Source organism: Diabrotica virgifera, chromosome 5 (assembly GCF_917563875.1).
Source record: "Diabrotica virgifera virgifera chromosome 5, PGI_DIABVI_V3a".
Classification (NCBI taxonomy): domain Eukaryota; kingdom Metazoa; phylum Arthropoda; class Insecta; order Coleoptera; family Chrysomelidae; genus Diabrotica; species Diabrotica virgifera.
In genome coordinates, this window is record NC_065447.1 from 136,879,458 (window position 1) to 136,898,291 (window position 18,834).

General features: G+C 34.5%; 2 protein-coding genes across 3 annotated transcripts in view; both read left to right on the forward strand.

The window, feature by feature from the left end:
* LOC126884427 (uncharacterized) overlaps positions 1 to 18,834 on the forward strand; it is a 205,706-nt gene that overhangs the window by 44,257 nt on the left and 142,615 nt on the right. The window lies entirely within an intron of this gene.
* LOC126884429 (actin-related protein 5) overlaps positions 1 to 18,834 on the forward strand; it is a 61,360-nt gene that overhangs the window by 39,570 nt on the left and 2,956 nt on the right. For both annotated transcript variants that reach the window (XM_050650346.1, XM_050650347.1), the window contains 3 exons: positions 6,968 to 7,393; positions 9,377 to 9,753; positions 14,503 to 14,689. In XM_050650346.1, coding sequence (XP_050506303.1) covers positions 6,968 to 7,393; positions 9,377 to 9,753; positions 14,503 to 14,689 — 990 coding nt within the window. The remainder of the gene's footprint in view (positions 1 to 6,967; positions 7,394 to 9,376; positions 9,754 to 14,502; positions 14,690 to 18,834) is intronic.

Genomic DNA, 18,834 nt, shown 5'->3' on the forward strand with positions numbered 1-18,834 from the left:
GTTTTCTTTCTCAATTTAATTAGGATAATTTGTTTAAAAATAAGTCTCTTGATGATATGATCAGTATTTTTTACATTATGGGCCGGTTTTTCAGTGCTAGGTTAACCTATTTATTTTTCAGTCACCGAAATATTCATGGGTAATCAGTTTTTCAGTACTAGGTTAGAGTTTAAACTCGTTTAAGTTAACCAAGATTTTAACCGATCCTCGTTAGATGGTTTAACTCCAAATTTTGTGGTTAACACTTGCGCATGGGTGCAGTGAATGCATCAGGGTCAAAATATGTTTATTTTGAGTATTGCCTGACAGAAGAGATTAGTTGGGTTATGTTATTTTTTATTTTGCTTTTATTGCGGGAAGTATTCTAAAATACCTCATTATTATAAAGAAATTATTATGTATTATTATCGAAAGTATAAATTATTATCGTTATTATATAGGAAGGGATTATAAGGAAATATATTTAAATATATTACAACTGTAACAGGTACCTATGTTTACACATATAGTAACAGGATTTAATGCATATGATTCCTAGTAATATTTTAAACAGATAATAATTATATATTTGTCTTTTTATTTAACAGTTTGAATTCTTATTTCCTGGTCAATCTGTTCCAATAGTGACAACACTGTGGTCTTTGACAAATCGGCAAAAAGTCTAAATCGTGCTAGTAATTGTAATGGTATCTTCTGTTACCAAGGTACTGTTCTGATACCGAGGTGGACGTTATGAACTAAATAAAGATTCTGAACTTGATATTGAATTAATAATATTTATAAATTTGGTTATGAAATTGTTTTTATTTATTTTCTGTCAAATTGATCATTATTTCTCGAATTGCACATGCGCAACTACAGTTACTGCTGCCAACAGAAGAAAAAAAAGTGGTTAGCTAACCGAGATTTTCTTAACTTAGTTTAAACCACTGAAAAACGCTATGAGGGTTAAAATATTGGTTAAAATTTAAACTAGGTTAGCTAACCAAAATTTTAACCTGTCACTGAAAAACTATTCAGCAAAGAAATTTCCGGTGTGGTTTTCTCCAGATGTCAAAGTTACAATTATTCAGAAAAAGAAAGTTCACAAAGAATATCTGAGAACTAAATCCCCCACTCTCTTTAATGAGTTTTCTGCATTAAGGGCTCAATGTAAACACTTAAAACAATGTTATCGTGATTACATTGCATTAAGTGAATCATCTCTCATGGATAATATTAGAAATTTTTGGAAATTTGTTAGTAATAAAAATAGAAAACGTAATATACCATCAGTTGTACACTATAATAATATCACTGGTTCTAGTGGTACAGAAATTGTTAATTTGTTTGATGAATACTTTTCAAAAACTTATAATGTTAGAGATTGTGTTATGCAGGATAATATTTTAGTTCCTGGTGACATCAACTTATCACAATTTACTGTATCTCAATTTGGCATTTCTATTTCGTTTATATATGAAAAACTTTCCATTTTGGCTAGCAACAAGGGGCCAGGTCCAGATGGTCTTCCACCTTCTTTTCTTAAACACTTAAGCTTTTTACTTTCTAGACCTCTTTTTCACATTTTTAACCTGTCATTAAAGACAGGGATGTTCCCAGCCTACTGGTAGTACATTCTTTCACGGTTTTTGCTGTAAATTTTAAAGAACCGCTTGGATTGACATGAAATTTGGCACACGCATAGCTAACATGTTAAAGAAAAAAGTAATATGGTGCCGATGTGTGTAGGGGTGAGTTTCGCCCCATCTCGGGGGTGAAAAAATATATGTCCAAGATAAGTCCCGAAATGAATAAACTGACTAATTTTAACCACCTTTTTTTTATAGAGTTTTTTCACCAAATCAATACTTTTCGAGTTATTTGCAAGTGAATATGTTCATTTTTATCATCAAAACTATAGCCTATAAAAAAGTCAAAAAAACGGTGAATATATTAGGTCTTTAGGTATACCTAGCAAAAACAGAGTTACAGCTATAGGTTCATATTCGAAAAATTCCAAGTAGAATAATTCAATGTGAAATATCCAAATAATGAAGCATTCTTTGGGGAAAACACATTACAACTTTTTTAAAGTGTTTAAAAAAAGCTTTATTTCTGTTTTTATAAAAAAAATTTCTAGCATCAAATGTAAGCAAGTTACGCTCAAAATAAAGTTGGTCCCTTTTGTTTTGGCAAAAAAAAAATCAAAAAGATCACCCCCCAATTAGCAACTTAAACGAAATTATTCATTACCGCTTCACAAGTTAATTTACTTATGTTGTGTTTATATGATCTGTAGGTTTTATCGATTCAAAGTGCTTATTTTTGAAAAAATTTGGTTTTAAATTAAAATTTTTAAAAATTTTAATTTTGAAAAAAATGCTTTTTTTCAAAATAGCTTAAAATTGTTAGAGATACCAAAAATCTTAAACAATAAAAAAGTCGGCTTTACTTTTCTGAATATTTTGTAATATTTTTGTTTTTCTGCAAGACAAAAATTGGTTAAGATTCGGTGTTTTCAAATTTGCATACACTCGTGATAAGTGACTCGTTCAAGCCCTTTTAACTACAGCTCTTTCAAAAATAAGGACTTTGAACCGATGAAACGTACAGATCATATGATCAATACATACGAGAGTAAAAAACTTGTGAAGTGGTATAAGTTCATTTGAAATGCTATAATTAGGGGGTGACTTTCCCGATTTCTTACCAAAAAAAGGGACCAACTATATTTTGAGCGTAACTTGTTTACTTTTGATGCTAAAAAATTAAAAAAAAAACAGAAATAAGCATTTTTTTAAACACTTTAAAAAAGTTAAAATGAGTTTTCCTCAAAAAATGCTTCGTTTTTTGGTTATGGCACGATAAAATATTCGATTTGGAATTTGACGAATATGAACCTATTTTTCATTAGCTATAACTCTGCTTCTGCTAGGTATAGTGACCTAATATATACACCATGTTTTTCACTTTTTTACGTGCTATATTTTTGATAAGAATTTTTTTTTCGACCAAATACTTACTCTTTGCGTTATTTGCGAAAAACCGTCTGAAAACGTGGTTATTTTGTAAAAAATTAACATATTTACTCGCAATTAACTCGAAAAGTATTAACTTGGTGAAAAAACTTTATAGTACAAAAGTTGCTTAGAATTAGTCATTTTATCCACTTCCGGACTTAATTCGAACATATATTTTTCACCCCCAAAAGGGGTGTCTCCCTTCATGTCTAGAACACCTAGGTTTGCTAACCAATATTCGGAAGGTTTAGATTGTTATAGTTTTCCAAAAGAATTTAAAGCTCAGCTTAAAAACTGTGTGTCATAACTTGATGTCCTTGTGTTTTGTACATTTTTTATTAATGTTTGTTATTTTCATGTTCCTAGTTTGTATGATTAAATTTTTTAAATCTACTGTAGGTTAGGTTATAAATCTCCTGTGATTAATGTTTATACTGTATATATAGTGTATATATAGTGATTAATGTTTATACTGTATTTTAATTGGGTGATTGCCCGTTCATCATCATTCTCTTTGCCTTATCCCTATGCGGGGTCGGCTTCCCTAATTGCATTTCTCCACACAATTCTATCTTGGGCCATATCAATGTTAATCCCCTTTACCAACATGTCCTGCCTTATCGTCTCCCCCCAGCTCTTCTTTGGTCTTCCTCTCCTACTCCTTCCAGGAATCTGCACTTCAGCTATTCTTCGTATTGGGTGGTTAACGTCTCGACGTTGAACATGACCAAACCATCTTAACCTATGCTCTCTCATTTTGGCATCAATTGGTGCCACACCTAGACTTCCCCTAATATACTCATTTCTAATTTTATCCTTCTTTGTCACTCCACTCATCCATCTAAGCATTCTCATTTCCGCCACATGCATTCGCTGTTCCTCTTTCTTTTTCACTGCCCAACATTCAGTTCCGTACATCATAGCTGGTCTTATGGCTGTTTTATAGAATTTTCCCTTCAGCTTCATTGGAATTTTTCTGTCACACAACACACCACTCGCTTCTTTCCACTTCATCCATCCAGCCCTAATTCTACTGCATGCATCTCCATCTATTTCTCCATTACTCTGTAATACCGATCCTAGGTACTTAAAACTATTGCTTTTTACAATCATTTCACCATCCAAAGATACCATTTTATTTGTAGTAGCTCCATCTTTAAATGAACATTCCAAATACTCTGTTTTTGTCCTACTAAGTTTTAAACCTTTTTCCTCCAGAGCTTGTCTCCACTGTTCCAGTTTTTGTTCTAAGTCTCTTTCACTATTTCCTACTAACACGACATCATCAGCATACATTAAGCACCATGGAATGTTACCCTGTATTTTCGCTGTTATCTGGTCCAAAACTAATGAGAATAAATACGGACTAAGCACAGAACCTTGATGCAATCCTACTTTCACATGAAATTTATCAGTCTCTCCCACACCTGTCCTAACACTAGTCGTTACTCCCTCATACATATCCCTCACAATCTTTACATATTCACCAGGGACTCCTTTCTTATTGAGTGCCCACCACAGAATCTCTCGAGGAACTCTATCATATGCTTTCTCAAGATCAATGAATACCATATGAGCGTTTGTTTCTTTACTCCTGTATTTTTCCATCAACTGCCTTATAATGAAAATTGCATCTGTTGTTGATCTACCCTGCATAAAGCCAAATTGATTCTCGGATATTTCGGTTTCTTCACGTATCCGTCTATCAATTACTCTTTCCCATATTTTCATGGTGTGGCTAAGCAGTTTTATAGCCCTGTAGTTTGTACATTGTTGTATATCTCCCTTGTTTTTGTAAACAGGTACCAGTATACTGCTTCTCCATTCGTCTGGCATTTGTCCAACTTCCATAATTCTATTAAATAGACCTGCTAGCCACCTTGTTCCTGTCTCTCCCAATGCTCTCCATACTTCCCCAGGAATATCATCTGGTCCTACCGCTTTTCCTTTCTTTATTTTTTGAAGCGCTTGAGCCACTTCCTTGTTGGTTATTTTGGTGACCATTGCTGCTACTGTCTCCGTTGACTCTACAGGCTGTCTGTCAAATTCTTCATTTAATAAGCTGTCAAAGTACTTTCTCCATCTCTTTTTGACATCCCTTTCGTGAACTAGTATTTTATTATTTTCATCTCGGATACATCTAATCTGATTAAAATCTTTTGCTTTCTTTGCTCTCTGTTTGGCTATTTTATATATCTTCGTTTCGCCTTCCCTGGTATCAAGTTGATCGTATAGGTTTGAATACGCTTCTGCTTTAGCTTTTGCTACTGCTACTTTCGCTTCCTTTTTGGCGACCATATAGTTTTGAAGATCTATGTCCGATCTGGTTTCTTGCCACTTTTTATATAATTTTCTCTTCTCTTTTATGTTTCCTTGTACTTCATTTGACCACCACCAAGTCTCTTTATCTTCAAACTTCTTTCCTGACGTTTTCCCAAGTATTTCAATAGCCGTCTCTCTAATAATATTGGCCATTTTTCTCCAAATTGTGTTAGGGCTTCCTTTCATGTTCCAACATATTTTTTCTACTATTCTTTCCCTGAATAGACCTTCCTTCTCATCTTTTAGCATCCACCACTTGATTTTTTGTGGTCCTCTCCGATATTTTTGTTTAGTTTCGCTTTTTACTTCGATGTCCAGAACAAGCAGCTTATGTTGTTGGCTTACTGTCTCACTAACTATTACCTTGCAGTCCTTGCATTCACGTATGTCTTCTTTCCTTATCATGAAGTAGTCTATTTGGGATTGATGTTGTCCACTTTTGTAGGTAATAAGTTGAGTTTCTCTCTTTTTAAAGAATGTGTTAACAATCGCCATATCCAATGCTGTTGCTAATTCTAGCATGTCATCTCCAGCTTCATTTCTAGTTCCAAAGCCTAATCCCCCATGTATTGTTTCATATCCTGTCTTGGCTTGGCCCACATGTGCATTGAAATCACCTCCTATTATAACTTTCTCCTCCGCTGGAATATCACTCAGTATGTCTCCCAATTGATCATAGAAAGCTCTTCTTTCATTCTCACCCAGACCTGTTTGAGGAGCATACACACACACAACATTCAATACCTCTTTATCAATTACAAATTTCACTGACATCATTCTATCACTCGTTCTTACAACATCTACTACGTTATCTTTCATTTCACTATCAGCAATTATACCAACTCCATTTCTAGTGTTACTACTCCCTACATACCACAATTTATATCCATCACCTAGTTCTTTCGCCCTTTGTCCTTTCCACCTAGTTTCTTGAATACAAGCAATTTGGACTCTTCTTCGTTTGAGCGCATCCACTAACTCCAGACTCTTACCTGTAAGACTACCAAGATTCCAAGACCCTATCCTGATTTTTCTAACCTGCAATGGTGTTCCCCCTGAGATAGTCCTCACCCGGAGATCCGAATGGAGGCTCATTTTACTTCCGGAACATTTTACCTCAGGAGATGCCATCATTTCAGTATAAGTTTTTATTTCGTTTGGAGAAGGTCTTTTCATTATTATGGCCTGAAAAGATTTTTGGATATTTGATGCCTGAATGCCTTTTCTATCAGCACCATACCCTGCCCTGTCCTGCACGTTTAGCCAATACACCACCAATGCAACCAAAGTGCAGTATTACCCCACACCCGCCTGCATTTTTCTGTATAGGCCAGGATCCCTACTGTAAGGACTGCCCTATAAGCCAATGTATTGTTGCCCGTATCCCGCCACTAGGAGGCACGTACTTCATTCGGGATACATTCGGGATACAACGGGTGATTGCCCGTTGATAAATAAAATAAAATGAATTTTTACTAGGTTCAAAGGTACATAATATACTGCTGTGCTAAGCCCAAAGGCGGTAACTGCTTTGTTATCAAAAATGAGATAAATGAGCTAATAAATTTTATTCAAAAGCATCCTACCTATACAAGATTAACCTCTCGAATATATTTTTCTAAATTCTAATTGTACTTTTTTAGTGATGTCGGAGTTATTGTTTGAGTGTTATGAAGTACCTGGGATATCGTATGGTGTCGATGCTCTTTTTTCTTATCACTATACCCAACCAGAGCCTTTAAAAGATGCATTAATAGTAAATCTAGGATATCAGACATGTCATATTATTCCAGTGATAAACAACTACACTGTTTTTGAAAACACTAGGAGACTGAACATTGGTGGGTGGAGCATAGTGACATTTTTGCATAGAATATTACAACTGAAATATCCTGCCCATGCAACTGCCATTACTTTGAGTAGAGCCGAAGAATTATTGCATGACATATGTGCAATAGCACCTGATTACAAAGAAGAATTGGCAAAATGGACCAGTACTGAATACTATGAACAGAATATTAAAAAAATTCAGTTACCGTATACTACTATAAGCAGCAATACGTTAACATGTATGTACTTATAATTTTTCTTTTTATTAGTACTAGAGTTGTAATTAAGTTTATTATACATTTATACTGAAATACAATATAATTTTGCGATTTGCACAAAATAATTTTGAATTATATTCTACTTACCTACTTCAAGGTTGAGCCTGTACCAGGGATTGCTTTTACTCTGGGGGTGTATGGCACCGCTTCTCAGGGGTGAAAAATATTTAAATAAATATGTAAATAAAATTATTTAGTTTTTATTTTAGTTTATTTAAATTTATTTTACTTTACTAAAAAAATATAATTTATATACATTTATCTCCCGACAATATAAGCGCGCACTGTTCACATCAGAATTCGTTTGGACAATACAATATTCTCTATTTATATTTATTCCGAAAGATCCATTGTAATCTAGATCTATAGTAAAAGCCAGAGTTAGAATGCAGTGTTAGTCTTACGGCGCGCATGGATGCCGCTCATGTCAGCACAGTGGTAGGTGCATGTATACAATCGTAGGCAATTGTTGTGTGCGCGTATATTCCAGTGCTATGATTCTTAAATCCGGTCCTAATGCACCACTCCGGGCAAACTGGCAACGTGGTCGGCCGTTCTCCGGTACAAAATATATTGCCCTATGCTACCTGCACTGCATTCTAAATGTGGTTTCTACTTTAAGGATCGGAAAAAACGATATCATAACTTTCACATCATGTAATAAAAATGGATTTATGTATATCGTGCATTGCGTTTAATCGAGAAACTAAAAGTATTTAAAACAATAAAAATGTATACCATTTTTATTCAGTTGCAATGTGAAACCGTCTTATTTTTCACTTAGTAGAGAGAGCGCAAACCAGCACTCTAAATCGACGATTTTCGCCTCTTGTTGGAGGCATCATCAGAGAGGCGTAGGTTTGCTGTTCTCTGCCCGAAGTGACAAACTACCGAGAGCTGTCCTCGCACTGCAACTGACAATACATAAAAGTATTTATTGTACATACCTCTGTTAACATGTTTTTTAACAAACGTAACAAAACAAAGAACTTGTTTAATTTGCATTTTTAGAATTATTTTCGAGGTAAAAATCAAAACGTCAAATTTAAATATTTTTATTACAATTGTTGTTTAGTCCCATAGTAGTTACATTTAAGAAAAATTTATAGGTAATGTTTAACTATGGTTTGTTTTTAAACCAAGAGGAATAAACTAAAAAAACAGATTCACACCCAAAAAAGTCACTAGAAAAATCACCAACTGCGTCTTCTTTTTTGGTTGCTCATGTCGACTTTCGACGGTAATCCATAAATATTATATTATAATAATACGTCGCTAAAGAGTTTTGAAAACAAGCGTTTTTTATATAAAAGCAGTCTAGAAACCTAAAAATTAAAGGAATAACGCAGAAAACACAAAAATCGCTGATATAACGTAATCAACTTATGAAATGCTAAAAGTGTCAAAATTTCATAAATGTCATTAGTGTCAAAATTTTATAACAGTGGAGTAAACTTGCCTGAGGTTGGAGCAATTACAAACAAGCAATAAGGCGCGGTAAATTTGAATTATTCCTCCTGGTTTAAAAACAGACTATAGCAACGTTCTTATATTAAGGTGATACAGTAGCGATCAACAGGTAGCAAAAACGCGTTCCAAGATTGCGGCTGTAATTTTGAATATTTTTTCGAGATGTTTGGCACACGTATTCGTAATATAATAAAGAATGGCGGTACAGAGCCCAATTTGAAAAATATATTAATATGTGGAAATTACTCTGTAATTAAATACAATATTAAAAAAACGAGCCTGTACTGCCATTAAGAAGAACAAAAAAATACACTTTCTTCAAATAAACTTTTTTATCCGATGCCTAGATTTTGTGTCATTTTGGAACTACTAAAATTTTTTATTTCATTAGTTGCAGCCGCAATCTTGGAACGCGTTTTCGCTACTATTTCCTCTTAATGTCTAGGTCAATAAACTGGACGTGATTTTTTTTAGTGGAGCAACAAAAAGAACGCAAGCGCGAATTAGCCAGACGATTGACAGAAATAAACGCTAGAAAACGCGAAGAACGGCTTGCAGAAGACCAAGAGAAGTTGAGACAGTTCCAAGAAGTCCAAGAAATTATCGATTTTGGTGCTGAAAAAGAAGAAATTGAGCATATTTTGGCGGAGTACGAACTAAAAAGTGTACAAGATTTACAAAAAGCCGTAGCCAATCTAAATGTAAGAATTGAAAAAACGAAACAGAAAATTTTGGCTGCCAACAGTGTAGAAGATGTTGAGGAACCACCTGTGAAACAAGCCAAATATTCAAAGATGGTTTTCGAAAGTGATAGTGCACTGCACTCATATTTAGAAAACGCCAAGAAAATGGTAAGTTATTCTGTAGATTATTGTTAATGTATATAATATATACAGGATGAGTATAGGAGTATATGAACTGTATCATGAACCACTGAAGCCCCTATGGGGAATAACAAATGACCATTAAGAAGTGTTTTTCCCATTGTTTAACAATATACAGGGAGAGTTGTGGATCTTAGCCCAGTAAATGACCGTTTTGGAGTATAATTTTCAAGTAGCGGAGGGGCAACTCCGAATTGCAAGAAAATTTGGATTTAGGTTCCACTTACCCTCCACTTCAAAGTTGGATTTGTGCCGTTGGTCACTTTTACTTGAGGGGTGACAGCGAGTCACCAGTTCTCGGGGGTGAAAAAACGCGTGTTTAAAATAAGCCCGGAAATGGATAAATTGACTGATTATAAGCAACTTTCGTTCTATAGAGTTTTTTATGTAAGTCAATACTTTTCGAGTTATTAACGATTGAAAATGTTTATTTTTCGACAAAAAAACTACATTTTCAGACGGTTTTTCGCAAATATCTCAAAAAGTAAATATTTTATTGAAAAAATATTCTTAGCAAAAGTGTAGCATGTAAAAAAATGAAAAAAATGGTTTATCAGTAAAGTATATAAACCGAGTGAAAGCAAAGTTGTATTAGATCATGAAAAATACGTTCTTATTCGTCTAATTCCAAATCGAATATTTAAACGTGAAATCACCGAAAAATCGAGCAATTTTTGGGAAAAAACTTATTAACATGTTTTAAAGTGTAAAAAAGCTTTATTTTTATTGTGTATAAAAGTTTCTAGCATCAAAAATACACGAGTTACGCTAAAAAAAAGTTGGCCTCTTTTTTTTTGGTAAGAAAATCGTGAAAATTTCCCTGTATTTAGAGCACCCTAAATAAAATTAATCGTTACCGCTTTACCATGTACTTTAAATGTACATTATATGTATTGTTTATAAATATGATCTGTAAGTTTGACATATTTAAAGTGCTTATTTTTGAAAAAAATTAGTTTGATAGTTAAAAATTTTTTTCTTAAATTTTTGGAAAAATTTCTTTTTTTAAAATAACTTAAAAGGTATTAGTGATGCGAAAAATCTCAAAGAATAAAAAAATGTAGGTTTTGCTGTTATAAATACGCTAGTTTAATTTTGTTTTTCTGTACTTGGTTAAGATATGGCTGTTCAAAGTTTGCAACATTCGTGATTAGTGACTCGTTTAAGCCCTTTCAACTATAACCCATCAAAAATAGGCATTTTAAACGGGTGAAACTGACAGATTATATAAAAAATAGATAAGTAAAGTAAATTGTTTGTAAAGCGGTAACAATTAATTTCATTTGGGGAGCTAAACACGGGGAGATTTTCATGATTTTTTTAACAAAAAAAGGGGGCCAACTTTATTTTAAGCTTAACTCGCTTATTTTTAATGCTAAAAACTTTTATAAACAATTAAAATAAAGCTTTTTTAAACACTCCAAAATTTAAATGGGTTTCCCCGAAAAGAGCTTCATTTTTTGGTTATTTAACGATGAAATATTCGATTTGGAATTGGACGAATAAAAAACGTATTTTTCATGAGATAGAACTTTGCTTTTGCTGAATCTATAGACTTCACGAATACACAACTCTTTTCGTTTTTTTCTTAGCTACATTTTTGTTAAAATATATATATTTTTATAAAATATTTACTTTTTGGGATATTTGCGAAAAACCGTCTGAAAACGTATTTTTTTTGTCGAAAAATTCATTCAAAAGTTGCTTATAATTATTAGTCAATTTGAAACCCTTCTGTGGACTACCAAAAAGCCACATCAGAGAGGAACTCCGTACCTGGGAACTCAACTACAACTATACTGGTCGTACACACCAGGACAAAGGCAAGCAAAAAGGCTCATAAAAGTGTCGCCTACTGCAACAAACTGCCTTCTCGAAATGTGTAAAAAAGATATAAAAATGGTCATTGGCCTTTTCACTCGTCACGGCCCTCTGAGATGTCATCTCAAAAAATGGGAAAATCAGATAGTCAGAACTATCGTTTCTGTGACAACGAAAAAGAAGCGGCAGAACACATTCTATGCAATTGCGTAGCACTGTTCTGCAAACGACTAAAATTCCTAGAAGAGGTCATCCTAACGCCCTCTGACATAGGAAACAAGTCACCTAGAATACTAATCAATTTCATCAGAAGTATTGGCATCCTAGAGTTTAACTAGATTAAAGTATGCACAAAAGATCTTTATAGGTCGAAGTCTTAACGACCTCACATAGTCTATCTATCTATCTACACTTCTTCTTATTCTATCTTAGATTAACTTTCATTTTCTGGTAATCCCAAGTAATTTTCTGGTGACTAGTAGCTTTGTTCTAATCATGTATTGTATATACACTTCGTTACCTTTCGTAACTATAACCTTTTTTTTTATTTGGGTGGAAATGTTCTAAACACCGTACCATATGGCGTGTGTTGGATTCAGAATAGAGGAAAACGTCCGAGTCCATTTTCCCCCGTGTAGGGAGATCCTGCAAACGGATGCCCTCCTGTTACCCTGCCTACCAACTAAAACCACCCGTCTTCGTCAAGACACTCCCGACGTGTTCAGTTAGCGAACGAAACTTAGGAGTGCCTTGCGCAGTCTAGATTGGTCGTAGAAGTTGTCGGCTCTTACCTAGGAGCGGTAAGGAGCCGAGGGAAAGAAAGTATGAATATAACATTGGAGTTTAAATGTTATTAGTGTCTGTGATGGACATGTGGAGCTAAGAAAAAAGAGGTGGCCCCCAAGATAGCAATATCAGTAATATTAACCTAAAATAAGAAAAAAATATATATATACAAAAAACAATCCTATACATATACACATATATAATAATCCAGATCTTTGTCATGCTGTCTCAATTGCTTTCTCTATTATGGACTTTCTCTTCATGATTTTTGTTATGTGATCTATGATGAATTCAAAATTCTCCCTGCTTTCCATAGCGATACGCATCAAGTTGTCAGTTGATATCTCTCCTAGTTTTGACCGCATTGTGTGCTGTTCTGACGCAAACGCATTACATCTAAAGATACAATGCTCCGCGTCGTCTGTTACGTCGCAAGTTATACAATTATCATCTCTGGTTTTTTGAATCCGATACGTAAAAGGCCTAAAAGATCCATGCCCGGTCAGGAACTGCGTGAAATAGAAATTTACTCGTTTGAACTTACATTTATACCACTCTATCACGTTGGGTATTAGTTTTTTGGTCCACTGTGCCTTGTCAGTCTGTGCCTCCCATTCTGTTTGCCATTCTATTAGTAATTGCTCTCTGGTGGCAGCTTTCATCTATGGTAGATGACCATCCCGAGAGTGGTAGAGAATATGCCGTTCCTTCGCCAGGAGGTGAATGGGAAGCGTACCCGCTATCACTTGTAGGGCTGTCGTTGAAGTAGTCCGGTACGCGCTTGTCACTTTTAGTAGAGGCTTTCGCTGAGCCCTAGTTATTATATCTCGGTATTTTTGATATTTTAGTACATCTACCCAGATAGGGGTTCCATATAGGAGGGTCGATTGTACTACTTGCAGGTACATTCTTCGTTTTTGGCTACTTGGGCCTCCTATATTCGGCATGATCCTTTGTAGGGCTACCGTTCTTGCTTCTGCCCTCTGGACTACATTTGTCAGGTGTTTCGTGAACCTTAGACCTGTGTCGATGTATATGCCTAGGTATTTTGCACAGTTTGTAGGTCTTATTGTTGTAGTACCAATCTGAAAACTCAACTCAGGTCTTTGTCGAGGTCCTTTCAATATGACCACTTCCGTTTTGTTTCCGGCTAGTTCCAGATCATTTGTAGCTATCGAGCTATTGACCATTCTGCAGCACCTGTTTACTTTGTCTTCGATTTCCCGGTTCATGTCAGTCATCACTAATATCGCCAAATCATCTGCGTAGGCAATAGCTAGAGTATCTCTGCCATAGTCAATTTCTAACACCCCGTTATACAATATGTTCCAGAGTGTTGGACCTAATACGGAACCTTGCGGTACACCGGCTGTCGGCTTTTGTTCTGTATTTTTTGCCACTGTGACGTATCTATTTGTAAGGTACCTTTTAATGATATTGATAAGGTATCCTGACACTAGTGCTGATTCCAGTTTAGTTATGATGTGTGCCCAGTTGGCAGAGTTAAAGGCATTTTTCACATCAAACATAACTAGTACGGCCCATCTTTTCCTCGTGTTCTTTACATCGTCAGTTAGATGTTTTACCGCATCTATTGCAGACTTAGCTTTTCTGAATCCATACTGTCTGTTGGAGATGGTTTCTCTTTCACTCAGTTCGTCTTCTAGGCGATTTTTGACAAGATTTTCGTACAATTTCCCTAGGCAGTCAAGGAGACATATAGGCCTATATGAATTGGCTTCTTCCGGATTTTTACCGGGTTTATGAATCAAAGTTAGCTTTGCTAATTTTAACTGATCTGGGAATTCTTGTCTTGTTAGTAGCTTATTTAGTGCCCTTCTAGTAACTTCTGGGCATTCATTTACTAGTATTTTTATCGCCTCTGGTGGCACATGGTCCGGTCCAGGGGATTTACCTCGTAACTATAACCTAACCAATATACATAACGTAGTGAATAAAAACGTTTTATGTATGCTCAAAATGCCCAAAAGACCTCAACATAAAACACCAATATTATTTAATAATACATACCTCTTTTCAAATATCTGACTAAATAATACCTCTTTTTAAATCTGTTAATCTTTAATTTATATTTTTGGGTTATTTTAGAGACAAGAAATCATTACCAAAAAATTGATACGGAAACAAAGACGACAAGATATATTTAAACGAAGAACTGCTGCAGGTCAAGAAAGAATGAGAATTATATCACAGTTAGCCAGAAAAGAAAAGGGTAACGATGATTTTGGTCTACGGGATGAAGATTGGGATATCTATAAAACTATCAGCAAAGATGGTATGATATTTAACTTAATTTAAATTATAAATTTAATTATATTTACTCGAGACAAGTGCTTCCCAACAGAAAGTTTCACGGCTCAAATTTCAGACCTGAGATAGCTCACGGCCCGCAATTATAGTTTTGACTCATAGTCAACTTCTCCTTCTTCAAGTTCCACTCCTATCGGAGACGATTATATTCATTAATAGTTCGTATTTTTCACCTCTCATAATGTGTCCCAAGGACTCATGATTTTTATGGAATTTACAACTTCGCATTGTTTTCCTAGTTGTTCGAAAACTTGTGCGTTTGTTTTGCGATCCATCCAGATATTTTCAGAATACGTCGATAACACATTTCGAATGCTTCCAGGTTTTTAATGTTGCATTGTTTCATTTTCTAGGCCTCAATAGAAAGGTCCTAGGCCCCCCCATAGAAAAGGGTGGAGAAAATATAGCATCGAAGTATTCTTATCCGGGGCAATATATTGATATTGCGATTACAGAAAAGTTTTCTCATTCTAAATAAAAAATGAATAACCATTTTTAATTTCGTTGCAGCACGAAACTACAGCCGCATCACTATTCCAGTTCAATCAGAGAGTGCAGCAGGCACCTCTACCGGTTTCGAAACTTATTAGTCTCTTATCAGGAGGCACATAGGCTGCTCTCTCTGACCCAACTAGGACAAACCCCGGCGTGCAGTCACTGATTGCAACGAACGAAATGGCAGGGATGCCCTAGCGGCAGCTGCTATCAAAAAACTAAATTTTCAGTCTAATAGCACCTAAAACAACATCCAAAAATGTTTCAATTTCGAAATTGAAAATGGTTATTCATTTTTGATTTACATGTTTACTCCGATTGGAGTACGAAGGGAACCATTCTCGTTGGAACTTTACCGCGCTGAGCAGATGGGACGTGAATTATAAATTGTAAAATTCCCTCATCTTCCTTAGTCTCAGCATCCGTTATGGCTTGCAAATTGTAGAAGCCTCGGAGGTGTTACCAGAGAAGGTTCCCATTGTTTTCAGTCTGGTAGGATGTAGAATAACATTTTTGGATATTGTTTTATGTGCTATTAGATTGAAAACTTAGTTTTTTCTCATTCTGTTAAAAATTGACCGTGCAATTTCAATGCGGTATCTTATTTCTTTTGTTTGATCATTATCTTCTGTGATCTATGCTCCAAGATATTTGTACGAAGGTATTTACTCAATTTGTGTATTATCTAGTACTAGCTTAACTTCAATGTTTTGTGCTTTCATAAATACTATGAACTTGGTTTTCTTCAAATTTATTTTTAGTCCATAATAGTTGCAATGTATATTTAGTTCTTGAGCAAAGTGTTGCAGTTCTTTTACTGTTCCCATCAGAAGGAAGGTATCGTCAGCATATCTTATGTCATTAAGTCACTCACCGTTTGTTATTAGGACCTCGCTGACTTCTGCCAACGCTAATTCTAAGATGGCTTCACTATTTAAATTAAACAACAATGGTGATAAAATACACCCTTGGCGCACCCCACAGCGAATCTCGATATCCTCATAGTCAGTTCATTTTCGATTCCAATAGAAGTTACATATAATTCTATTGTCTACTTCCTATGTTTTTATTTGACAAAATGTCTATAAGACTGCTGGACTCTATGCTGCACTCCGTCAAAAGCCTTCTCAAAATCATTGAAACAGACATATACTTCCTGATTCATATCTAGACATCTCTGCGAAAGAACACTCACTGCAAACAGTGTTCCCAGACCTTTCTTAAATCCCATTTTAGTATGATATAATTGATCCAAATAATGGCATAACCCAGACATCCAAAGTGAAAGTTATCCTTTAACACCAAATTGTTCTATATGGTCCACATAATGTTCAGAAAAAAGTCATACCATTTTGAGAGTCGGGTTTGGGGGGAGAGGGGGGAGAAATCGGTAAATTCGTAGTTTTTTAGGTTTTTCGTCAATATTTCTAAAACTATGCGGTTTAGCATGAACAACCTTCTACACAAAAATGTTCTATATTAAATTTGCAATAAAAAAGGTCCTATGCATAATCTTTCTAAAATGAACGGTTCCAAAGTTACGGAGGTAGTATAGTATAATTGGTCCAAAAAAGGCCCTGAGGTTTGGGGGGGAGATGGGGGCGAAGTCGGTAAATTAGTAGTTTTTTTACGTTTTTCGTAAACGAAACTATGCTTTAGCGTAAACAATGGTCTATACAAAAATGTTCTACATAAAATTTAAAACAAAAAAGGTCCTATACATAATTGTTATAAAATCAACGGTTCCAGAGTTACGGAGGGTGAAAAGTGGAGGTTTTCGATACTTTTTATATTATCTGGGCAATTGATGATGATTTTGGGTGGTGAGGTTGACGTTTATTCAAGGGCTTATCACTAACATATCATCGGCCACTGAAATAGCAAATTTTATTTACAAAACACAATCCTGTTGAGAAAATTTCTATAAATTGCCCAAAGAATATAAAAAGTATCGAAAACCTCCACTTTTCACCCTCCGTAACTCTGGAACCGTTGATTTTATAACAATTATGTATAGGACCTTTTTTGTTTTAAATTTCACGTAGAACATTTTTGTATAGAACATTGTTTTTGCTAAAGCATAGTTTTAGAAATATTGACGAAAAACGTAAAAAAACTAAACTTTTTACTGAACAATATGTGGACCATATATAGAACAATTTGGTGTTGAAGGAAAACTTTTACTTTGGATGTCTGGGTTTGGGGCTAGTTATACCATACTATTTGTGTATTACTTATGCCTTTGTTTAATTTCTTACGTATTCTATTGTGAATTACTTTTAAAAATATTTTCAAGGTGACTTAATATGACTCGTCAAGCCTATGGTGCGATGTTCATTGCACTTATTTGCTTTTTATTTTTTGGGAAGCAGTATAAATGTTCATTGGAGCCATTCTTCCTGTTATATATATAAATATGGTGTTGAATTGATCCAATATCCACAATAGACGGTCAATATATTCAATATCCACAATTTTGAATAATTCGATGGGAACATCAGGCCCGGGAGATTTACCACTTTTAGCTTGTTTCATTGCATATTCGATTTCTTCTCGTATGTCAGGCCCAGTAACATCATTAAATTCTTTTAGTGATTCTGTTCTTTCTTTGTCTTCAAACAGCTGTGCTATATTATACTGTGTCCGTCTCTGCATTTTCTGGTTTATATCTGTTATAGGTGCACCACTTTCATCTCTTAGTTGCCTAGTTTGAAGTATTTTTCTCATTCCTGTTAGTTCCCTAATTCTTCTATGCATGTTAAAAAAGTAACATTTTTTCTCAAATTTTTCCAATTCTTGGCACTGCTCATGTAACACTCCTTATTTAGCTTCTTTTATTTCTTTTTAATTAATCGATCGGTTTCCTTATACAGGGTGTTTCATTGGGAAACGGAAATACTTTAAGAGTGAATAGAGGTCACCGAGCCGGTTCTAGGTATACTACATTTTTTGCCCTACCGACTTTTATAACCGAGTTACAGGGTGTTTTATCGATTTTGCCCATTTTTTTCCTAAGTCATAACTTTAGAACCACCCTGTATATTTTTTTGATATTTGGTACACATATGTCTCATTCAAAACCCAAACGACCGACATACGAACCATAAGAAAAATCCAGGTCCAGATTAACAAAAAATTATAAAGTAATTGTGACCTTAAAACAACACCCTGTATATTCAAATTTTAAAAATCTGTTTGCATATTTGAAAAGAGCACAAAAAAATAAATTTAATGGTTCGCTTAAATTTTTCGGCCAGACAATTTTATTACTTTAATTTTTAAATTATATTGAATTTTTTAAGAACTCTGACATTAAAAAGCTGGTATTATTAACTTTTAGTTATAAATTATTAAAGTTAATGAATAAATTTTCATTTTAAAAATAATCAATACGTATTTACCACATTGGAACGACCCAATTATTAATCACAAGAAAAATCCAGGTCCGGATTAACAAAAAAAATATGAAGTAATTGTGACCTTGAAACAACACTCTGTATATTAAAATTTTCAAAATTTGTTTGCATATTTTAAAAGAGAATAAACAACTGCGTTAAAAGGTGCATGTCAAATTTTTGCGCAGATAATTTAATTACGGCAATTGTGAAATCATAT